Genomic DNA, 11,032 nt, shown 5'->3' with positions numbered 1-11,032 from the left:
TTTGACACCCACTGGGTTAGACCAAAACATTGGAGTCATTCGGACGAAATATCGGAACTTGAACAAAGACAACCACGTCGCTGAGGGAGATGAGCAGCTAGCTTGGCTATTCTACCCGCGTCGGTACAATTTTGAGAAGGATCGTCAGTCTGACAACACGTGCTAAGACTTGATCATGATGTACTGCCTTTACTCGCCTTTTTTGCTGATAATAAAGGCTCAGTCAATATACAAACAAATCGGTATAAGACCAAAAAATTGGTGTCATGTGTTGAAACGAGAAATCGGGAATGGAACAAAAACAAACGCATGGGTGAGTGAGATAAGGGGCCATCTTGGGTACTCTAGCCGATTCGGCTAGCATAATTTTAATAGCCATCATCACTCCGACAACACGTGTTACTAGGTGATTGTGATTTACTGTGTTTTATTCCTTAGTTTGCCGATAATAATGGGAATATTGCGAGATACGAACAATTAAGAGAGATTGACACACCGACAACACTTGAGTATTTATCGTGATTTCGTGCTTTTTTTTTTTTTTTTTTGCCTTTTTAGACGGTAATAATGGGTCCCAGAATATTAGTCAACAGTGAAAACAGGAATCTAAAAAAAAGTGGGGGAAACCAGATCACGCAGGATCGAACAAAGCTGAGGTGAGATGAGCGGCCATCTTTGCACCTCACTTCTTAAGTTTACTTCGACCTTTTGCGCTTTACAGCCTTTTGTTACCCCCGAAAGTAACCGTTCCAGAAAAGTTGAGGATATTTATGTATTATATTTAGTCTTTACTATATATCCATCCATCCATTATCTGCACCACTTATCCTCAGTAGGATCGCGGGAGTGTTGGAGCCGATCCCAGCTAACTTCGGACAGTGAGCAGGGGACGACTCTCTTGCTCATTCACACCTAGGGACAATTTGAACCGGCTGATTAACCTAAAATGCATGTTTTTGGAATGTGGGAGGAAGCCGGAGTTCCCGGAGGAAACCCACGCAAGCACGGGGAGAACATGCAAACTCCACAGAGGAGATTCCATTTCATGACCTCAGATCTGTGCTGCACACGTGCTAACCACTGCCATGTTGCCTCTTTACTATATATGATTTTAAATATTTATCATTGTTCAAGTACTCATTTTTAGTGTATTTATGGGTGTTCAGGTACACATTTGATTCATATTTTGTTCCTAGGAATACATTGAAAAAAGTAACAGTAATTGGTATGGCGGAAAATGTTTTGAGAGGCAAACAACGATCCCGAACGAAATACCGAGGTATCACTGAGAAATCCTGAATGAATTTGTTCACTCGCTGCCTAGAACAATGATCAATCGGCCACTTTTTTGTTGTTCATTTTTTTTTGCCTTTTTTCGTTTTTTTACAATCATCATATGTCTTCTTAAACATCGTGTAGGCATACAGTATCTTTTACAGTCCCATAATCACTATCGACATCCATCGACATTCAGAATTAAGAAAATGTTTTTGTTTTTTGTTTTTTTCTCCCGCGTCGTTAAAAAAAGGCTGCGTTTTACAGTGCATAGCTGTAACAAATAAACAACTTTGTTCCTCAACTTTTACACCAACGTAAAAAAGATTCATTATTCCACTTGTTCGTACACAATTACGGTCCTCTTTCAAATGTAGACAACGAGAGGTACGATTCCCACCGACACGCTTTGCTTTTGAAATGTAACACCGGATCCAAAGACACCGAAAGACCCCGCATTTACACCCCTGCAGCCGATTTAAAAAACAGCAAAATAAAATCTGTTTGAATAAGCTGCGTTTTTTTACCACGTCCAAAGAATTGTGGGTCTTGTAGTGCTTTGAGGGTGGCTCTTTTGGGGGGAATTATTTCTTCTTTTTTTTTTTAACACCCCAAGTTTTTTCACACTTCTCCAGCAGTCAAAGCCATGCAGCAGGTTCTGAGGGTTCACCGGCTTTCCCCGGAAGTGGCTTCCTCAACTCTTCAGCAGCTTTGTTCTTGTAAACTTTGTTTTGGATCAATTTCAGACTCTCCTCGCACGATCTAGCACGCGGAGTCGGAAATTTCTCAGCGTCTCGTCGTCCGTAAAAATTAGACGCCAGTGAGGTATCGGGAGTCCCTTTGGGTTGGGGCGAGGCGACGGAAGGGTTTTGGAGTAGGGTAGGCGAGGTTCTGGTGATAGGGGCGCAGCAGCAAGAGGGGTTACCTTCTCAGGCTGCGCTGGGCCTCACTCAGCAAGCTTTCAAAATCCAAGGAGTCGTACTTGCTTTTGGTGGAGGCGGGGTCGAAGTCGTCCGAGTGGGAGTCTGTGAAAAAAACAACATATGTTCCTTGAAAATCGACCTTTATATTGTGATTCTCGAATGACTTTTTATTGAAAAAAAACAATGTTCGACCCATGTATTCGGGACATTTTGCTTCAGTATTTGAACGGAAAATTGGAACGGGGATGGGCAACCATCTTGGCTACTCTTGCCATGTAGGGTAGCATCATTTTGAGATCAGTCCGGCAGCTCATGTTGAGAATTGATTACAATTCATTGCTTTTTTATCCGATAATAATAGGCCCCAAGAAGGTTAGTGATAAAGGGGAAAAATAGTGAAAACAAGCATAAAATTGAAGAATGCCGGATACAAGAATGTTCTTTAAACCCTCGTTCATCACAGTTAAACATTCCCCGATAAATGAAAATCCACTAGGTAACCCATTAAACTTTCCCCCGAATTTTAACATAGACTCTGTGGGACGCCGCTCTCGGCAATAATTAAGCGTGGATAATAAATCTCAGCCATAGCCATCTATTTCCTTTTAGGTGGGCCAAATTGATATGCCTCCTGGCAAAAGCACCTCCAGCTGGTCCCCACTGTAAGCAATAGTCAAAGAGGGATAATGGATCGGGCCTCAACCATGTATTTCATTTTAGGTTGGCCAGAATGGCACACCTCCTGATTTCTGATGGTTCCTGCTTACAGCAATATGAGATTGGGGATACTGTATTTAGGCTAAATAGCATTTGCAGCAAAAAAAGATCCGCCAAGCTCAAGTGCGCTCATCACTTAAGCAATATGCGATTGAGGATAATGGATAGCAGATGCGCAGGTGCAGTTCATTTCAGTGTTGACGGGATCAAAAAAAAAAAACTTCGGAGCCTGACAAAAATGCTCTCTGCCGGTCCCCGATTGCAGCAACATGTGGTCAAGATAACGGATCGTTGCCGCTCTAGTGCAGTTCACTTTTTAGTAGACAGTACGTTTGTATGTGTGTAAGTGTATACCGGAGATATATCCCAATAGTGGCAGGTGGCTGGGGTCAAGAACACACTTGAGTTCTTGCATTTGCGACTCTTTCTTAGAGATTGATACAGAGGAGGCGAATCCTAGCCATCTCGTTCAACCCTACTGCTCAACACTTATTTACCCGTGGACAGAACGCCGTGGACAGAATTGCCTCTAAGCCTGAAACGTATTTGCTCTCTCGTCCCCCTTCTCAGCAACAGTAGACCGGGGGAATTGGATCGAGGCCAAACAGTGTAGTTCATTTTAGGCATGCTTGTTTTAATATTGATATTATGGCATACACTCAAATATCTTAAAATACTAAAATATCATGAAAATATTCTAGTTACCTGTTCAACAGATAAGAATATTAAAATTATAAAAAGGCTTTTGATATTTCATGTGATAAAGGTAATACATGTAGACTGTATGACATTTTTGTTGGAATTGCAGAAACAAAATGACTTTGTCACAATATTCTATTTTTTATTTTTTTCAGTTATATCCATCCATATAAAATGTAAGCCACATACCAGTGTAATTTCCAAAATATTAATTGAAGCATTTTTGTTGTGATTTCAAAAAATCACGATCAAGGTATCACGAAAATACGATCGGAAAAACTTCGATTTGGGGTTTTGGTGACTCTTCTCCCTAAATTATTTGAACGATGTGAACAAGAGTGACAAAAACCCACAAAAACGCTGGTGTTTTCCAAAAGTGGCTATTTTTAAATTGATGCCTCCACTCTCTCTTATGTCCTTTTTTTCCTGATGGAGCCGATAATACGCTGGCTCTATCTTATCTCTGGCAACAGACAGCTCCGACAAATGGGGGCCCCAAAGGGACCCGGCGGCACATGCTGAGAAATGGGACTGACCGTGGCAGCCAGAGGAGATACCAGCCGCGATCTACGCTAATGCCATGGCCGACGGCTGCGCTTGTGTCCTGCTGCGCACCTTCAGGGATGAAAGAGAGTCTAGGAGCTCAACTTTAAAGTACTGTAATCGCGCTCCCTACTTTGTGGACTCAGTGCATCGCAATTTGAAAAATATTCTGTAAAAATTGAAAAATGATTAATCAATATTTCAGGCCTTGCTACCTGTGTACAGGATGCACGATTGTAGTCTTTATTTTCTTCAGTTTGGGCTGCTGAACCTTGCCTTTGCGGTTCGCATATAATGAACTGTACTGAATGGCCGCGACCCAATATCCATTGTCGACTATTGGTGGGAGTGACGGCTGAGAGGGTAGATTCGTGTCGTGTGTGAAAGCTCTTATTTTTCTGTTTGTTTTGCCCAAAATGAACTGCACCCATAGGGCGCAGTCCAGAATGTTTGTGCTTATTGCTGCAAACAAGGGCCAGAAGAGCGGCTCTTTTTTCTGTTCTGTCCATCAAAAAGTGAACTGCACTCGTGCAGATGCGATTCATTTTCTTGTATTGGCAGTTTTTTTTTTTGCCAAAATATAACGAGCTGCATTAATGTTTCTACAATCCGTTATCCTTAACCCCATATTGCTTTAGGACTGACAGAAGGCACGCTTTTGTCAGAAGGCCTGTTGTTCTATGATGCATACAATGCACAGTTGTGGCTGCGATCCTTTATCGCCAGTGCTGGCAAAGAGCTTTTTTTCCTGGTTTGGGGAGCTGAAGTTTGCCAGCTGAAGTGGCACCTTGACTGAAATGCACTTTTTGGGCTGCAATCCACTATCCCCAGTACACTATTGCTAAAAGAGTTGTGAAAGAAAATTCGTGTTGTGCGCGGCAACTTTTTTCTGTTCTTTCTGAACAGCACCCGTGCAACCACAATACATTATCCCCTTTGACTACTCCTACCATAAAAAAAAATACAGTTTTGACTCTGAATTGATGTGACGGCTTGCTTGCGCCGTTGCCCTGCTGCTGTTTTCAATCAACTTATTCCCGCAGCGAGCTGTGTTCACAAACTGACCTCTGAACTCGCGCTGACCCTTTCGAATAGAAAAAGCCCGGCAGGCACGTTGCTAGCGACGCAGGAATTGTCGCCAGTGCGATGACGACTCTCTTTTTAGCGGTTTTGTTTTGAGTCTGAAGTATAAATCCCCCCCTGCAACCATGATTTCTTCTTTCCCCCCCTTCAAATCTTGCAGCGATGTAAACATAGGAGCCCGCCTCTGGGGGTTTGGAATCCAACCAACGACGTAGCCGCACACTTACCCAAGTCTGTGTAATGTGATTTGCAGAATTGCTTTTGTCCGCCAAAGCATAGCTCGAAGCGTGGCTCGTTGGAACGCCGCAAGGTGTGTCCATTATCCAGGGCGGCCAGTGCGTCGCACATGTATCGGTACGTGATGAAGCCAAAGTTGTCCCTGCATGGTCAACAATGAACAATGGTCGTGGGTTTTCTACTATATATATCAGGAAATTGATGCACCCAAAGACAGCAATGGCATAGCAACTATTTAGGGCACAGGGTGGATTAAGCCAGCCAAGGGGTGTAGCATCGTCCTGGTTAGCACCAAGTTAAAACATTGAGCCAATACTCTCTTTTTTTGAATTGCTGTATTTTCCACTCTATAAGGCGCACCGAGTTATAGGGCGCACCCCCAAAAAATAGTTTTTGGTCCTATATTTTCCATACATAAGGCGCACCGGATTATAAGGGGCTACAATGGGAACGTCGACAAAACAGTCAGATAGTTCAGTCAAACTTACTACCCCCTTAACATTCCGAAAGCTTGCAAAGAAGCAAATACGTGTCTCAGACATGTACGGAAACAGTGTCTGTACGATGTCACCAATCACTCAAATGCATCGTTCCAAAAATCATTCGGAAGGTTAAAGTCTTGGGATTCAAGAAATGCCAAACATTTCTTAGTTTCCATTTTATTTTTTGCTGGCAACTGTGTGGATAGCAAAGTAAGAATTTTATTGTGCAGTGAAACAGGGTTTTTTACTGTGAATATGACAATAAACACTATGAATTTAGTTTAAAAATAGACTCATCACAGAAACATCAAGATTGTTCTAAAACAAGATACCGGGAAAATATAAAGCCGCATAGTACACCTAAGTTCTCTTGCAGCCATCACGTTCAATAATGATACGTAACCATGGTCTTCTTACAACCGTGAGTGTAGTAAATCCAGGAGAGTAAAATATTTACAAATACAGAATGGTAAAAAATGTTTTCTCTATGCCGTAGTGCAACCCAACGTGTGATTCAATTTCATCTTTTTCGGCCAATTGCAGGCTTTGTTTCGCCCCTTTAGCCTATGCGAGCCTGTAAATGATAAAAATGATCCGCCCCTTTACCTCCGAATAACTTTAGCCAATAGTGACTGATTCAAACATTGATTGACACATTGGTTAGGAAATGAAACGCCGGTATATAAATCCTAGCATACACCGCGGACGACTTCGCCTTTGGGGGAAAATCTAGTCGGTGGCTGCTTGCCTAAGTTGCAAGACTTTGTGACTTAATATTGATCCATATATAAGGCGCACTGTATTATAAGGCGCATGGTCAGCTTTTGAAAAAAATAAAGGCTTTTAGGTGCGCCTTATAGTGCGGAAATTACGGTAATTTATTTTTGACCGTGTTTTTTATTTCTGTCTTTTCATCATATTAGCATCAACGTGGCTAAAGATAAGGTAAAAATTAAAACAGAGGACATTCCTATACTTATTTCACTTTGGTCGTACATACATAAACATCTTTTGATATTAGAAAGCGTTATTTATTATTGCGCACTTTATTTTTACTTACAAATCACAATCCATCCTCAGAGTGTTTAAACACAAAAAACACAATAATGATTGCTTGTTTAAAAACGGGAGTTGCAAACCTTTACCAATACAGAAATCGAATACGATCGTTGAAGCAGTATATTCACGCGCAAAGAATTAGTCTCGCGTCAAGATGGAGCAGTCATAGACTAAAATACTTGCGTCAAGATTTTGGATGTTGTTTAAATTTGACAAAACGGTAGTTTTAAGTTAAGAAAAAATAAAAATTAACACTTCTCGAGTTAGCTTTTAGGTAACTTGCTCCATGTTAGCTGGGTGGTAGCTGTAAAATACAGAAAAAAAACAATAATACATCCACCCATTTTTTCTTTTTTTTTTTTCTTTTTTTTCTCTATTATTTGTAATTGCAACATCCATTGCAGCCTGGTCATCCTGAAAGAGGGATTACCACATGTGCGGCCCCCTCTCAAGGTTTCTTCATTTTCCCCATGTTGAGGTTTTTGAGTTTTTCCTTTCCCTCATGTTGGTTTCAGATCAGGGGATGGTGTAGTAATAGTCTGAAATAATAGTCTTTGCAATAACCTGTGCAGCCCTTTGAGACTCTTTGTGATTAAGGGCTATACAAATAAAAATAGCTTGACTTGACTTCTTCTAGTTTCTTGGTTACCTTGTTTGGCTTCCTTACCCATGAGTATACTGTATTGTTTTTTTCTATATTTGGTGTGGGTCTACGCCTTTTTTTATGCCAGTACAAACCTCAATTTGGATTATGAAAATTGATAAAGTTAACCTATGCTTTATGTTCTTTACTGTTCCCACTATCATATCAGTGATGGCACCTGCAGTTTACAAGTATAAATTTGTAAATTTCAGATATAATTGGCTTTGGAATCACTGTCTGGCCCATTTTGATGCCATACACTGCAGGCTTGACTTTCCTCCGAAAAGTCCACATTGACCTTACATGTCTTATGTTTTTTTTTGTGTGCAGATATACTGAAAATAAAAACGCAAAATGAGATTCCCCTAAAGCTTACAAGTGAGAAGGGCTGACTAGTACTGTGTAGACTGAAGACTTTTGGCAATAGTTAAGTGTGTTATAATCCTGTTTCTCTAACTGGGAGAAAGGAGACCCTAACACTATTCTCCGTTCTCCTGAAGTCCAAAATCAAGAGCCTTCAGCTGGTACAAAATGCTGCAGCGTGGCTTTTAACTAAGACGAGAAAGTTTGATCACATTACCCCTATTTTAGCTAACCTTCATTGGCTCCCTGTTAGCTTAAGATGTGATTTTAAAGTTCAGTAAGTAGTATACAATATCATGCATGAAAATGCTCCCTCATATCTTTTCTAGATTTAATTTCCCCCAATGTTCCGGCCGGAGCCTTTGCTGTGAAAATGCTGGTCTACCCCAAGAGCCAAGAAGAGATCCGCAAGTTCGAGAGCACTCTCTATTCGGGCCCCAGTGCTGTAGAATGCTCTTCCCCCTGAGATTTGATCTGCAACCTCAGTGGAAATGTTTAAATCTAAGCTTAAAACACACTTCTATTCTATAGCATATGAATAACCTATATATCTATGTATTATTTGCCCTCATGTAGGTTTTAGATCAGGTGACGGTGTCATAGTAGTCTGTTTGCAATAATCTGTGCTCTGTGCAGCCCTTTGAGACTCTTTGTGATTGAGGGCTTTACAAATAAATATGACTTGACTTGACTTGACTAACAATACAAATGTAACAATTTAAATCAGAGAATTTTATAAAGTGTTTTTTGTTTGTTTATTCCCAAATGGGTCTGTGGCAATCCTTTGAGACATTTTGTGATTAAGGGCTATACAAATAAATGTGACTTGACTTGACTTAACACAAGGGGAGTGATAAGGGAAACATCAGTTTTCTGGAGTATTAAACAGTAGTTTTGGTGAGAAATCGGTTAGTATTTATACATTTATCTTAATTTGTTGTATTAACAAGTCATATAAGCATCATACTAGCTAGCCCTAAACTAAGACTTACTACGCGTGTCCTAGTTACGCATCAGCTCAAAAGAAATCTAGTTCGGGAACTTACCCATCATCCCTCAAGTTCACGGCGCATTCTTCAATCTCGCCGAAGACTTCAAACCGGCGCTTGAGCTCGGTCCGGGTGCAGTCCGACCTCAGTCTCCCCACGTGCACCACCCGTCTCTCCCCCTAATAAGAAAGACAGGGCAAGAGGGCAGGAGATTAAAAGGGGCGCCCCAGACTGTTTGTTTCGCACCCCCTGCCATCCCTAATGGACTATCCTAGATTGCCCACCGCTAAAGTATTTTCCCGTACGTTTCTTTGTGATTGGTTGGCCTCGCTTGGGCTTATCTGATGGAGCTGTATGGGGAAAGTGCCTCGGGTCTGCCGTGGCACTACGATTCCTCTTCCTCTCGGTGCAACACATCAACCGCGGTTGGGAGGAGTGGAGGGGGTTACTGATTTTTATCAAATGATGCAATGTCTTCACTCTGAGGCCGCTTTGTCTTCTCGGTCCAAGTCTAAAAATAAAGCCGCCCGGTAACTCAGTCTCATATCAGAACATATTTGTTTGATGGAGTTCCGAAACGGACGTCTTTATGCCGGTGTTCTTAAATTATTTCCTACCCATCAAGACGTCCTTCAAATATCCAGTGTGCGTGGATAATTTTTTTGAACCCATCACATGTGCCTTTGAAAAAAATGAAACATTCAATTGAAAGTGGTGAAGAATTACAATTCTCGTTTTTATGTAGTATTGTCAGTTTTCTGACGTAGCTCTTAAAGGGACAGTGTGGAATATTTAGTGCCTCCTATTGGTAAGAAAAAACCTTCATTCAGTAAAAAAATAAAACATTGAAATGTAGTCAAAATACATGAACAAGTACCGTATTTTCCGCACTATAAGGCGCACCTAAAAGCCTTTATTTTTTTCAAAAACTGACCATGCGCCTTATATATGGATCAATATTAACAAAATAACTAGAATTTTTGGGCTAAACACCAATATTATTCAAATATAGAATTATGTTATTACCACGTTACCACTGTAATGCCGTTTACGAAAGCTAGCCAACTAAATAGCTTGACATAAGTTGGACTTTCAGTAATTGGCAGTATGGTTTGACGTGAATACTCGTCAATTGCAGTGCCTGAATGAAAAAAAAATATACCCCAAACTCAGAGGACGCAAGGGTCAAAGCGGAATAATCCAACCGCCAACTGCACCAAACGGCAATTATATCTTTTGAGGACTTTTAATTGCATCTGCTAATCATTTTTACACTGCGCACGCCTCGGGATAAGGCATGGGAACGGCATTATTTATTTATCCCTTCATTTACTCCACCGCGGCAATCCGACGGAGGCCCATTGAGACCGTGAGTGGCGTCTCGAGGGCACTTGTGACATATGTAAATCAGGTGTCGCGCTCAAACTTCACCTACGCCACGGGAGAAATCCAAATTAACTACAGATTTAAACTTTGCGGCGCTTCTCTTTCATGCTCGGCTTCTTTCCGTGACGGACAAGTAAACGCTGAATTAGGACTTTAGTTGCTGACAACTGATAAATAGGCGAAATTTTCTTGACGGCACCCCCGAGGGTTGACTGTGTGGGAGAGAGGCAGCCAGACGGACTGAGACGCGCTCCCTACTATGCCCTCTTAAACCTGGTTTGACAGCGCAGGCGGAAATTGTTTGTCTCCGTGCCGGCCGAGTTTGCATTAGTATATCGCTTAACGTGTACTTTATTGACGGGCGGTCTAGGCGGGGGTCTGGGGGAGACCGTGCGATTTAGCGCTCATATTGTCGCCATCTCAGTAATTGCCAAGTTTTGGCAGATTCAAGTCGGGAGCCGTGGGGGTGAGACCAAGACTTTTGACCTATCTTTCCTTCCGAAGCACCAACTTCCTCTGAAGTTGTATACTGTAATCCCTAGTTTATTGCCGTTAATGGGGAACAGAAGCCCCTACGAAATGTGCAAAATCAGGAAGTAAAACACCCCCCCCCAATATTGAATATGCACTCTG

At 41.6% G+C, this 11,032-nt stretch overlaps 1 protein-coding gene across 4 annotated transcripts in view; it reads right to left on the bottom strand.

The window, feature by feature from the left end:
• Nucleotides 1-234: 234 nt before the first annotated feature.
• Nucleotides 235-11,032, bottom strand: part of ppargc1a (peroxisome proliferator-activated receptor gamma, coactivator 1 alpha) — a 61,598-nt gene continuing 50,800 nt past the window's right edge. For all 4 annotated transcript variants that reach the window (XM_088347668.1, XM_088347670.1, XM_088347671.1 and 1 more), the window contains 3 exons: nucleotides 9,071-9,192; nucleotides 5,468-5,619; nucleotides 235-2,300 (listed from right to left, as the gene is read on the bottom strand). In XM_088347668.1, coding sequence (XP_088203794.1) covers nucleotides 2,197-2,300; nucleotides 5,468-5,619; nucleotides 9,071-9,192 — 378 coding nt within the window. In that variant the 3' untranslated portion in view covers nucleotides 235-2,196. The remainder of the gene's footprint in view (nucleotides 2,301-5,467; nucleotides 5,620-9,070; nucleotides 9,193-11,032) is intronic.

Source organism: Urocampus carinirostris, chromosome 11 (assembly GCF_059441175.1).
Source record: "Urocampus carinirostris isolate Australia breed hairy pipefish chromosome 11, RoL_Ucar_1.0, whole genome shotgun sequence".
Lineage (NCBI taxonomy): Eukaryota > Metazoa > Chordata > Actinopteri > Syngnathiformes > Syngnathidae > Urocampus > Urocampus carinirostris.
The sequence above is the reverse complement of the archived record's forward strand: the minus strand, read 5'-3'. Positions and strand labels throughout refer to the sequence as shown.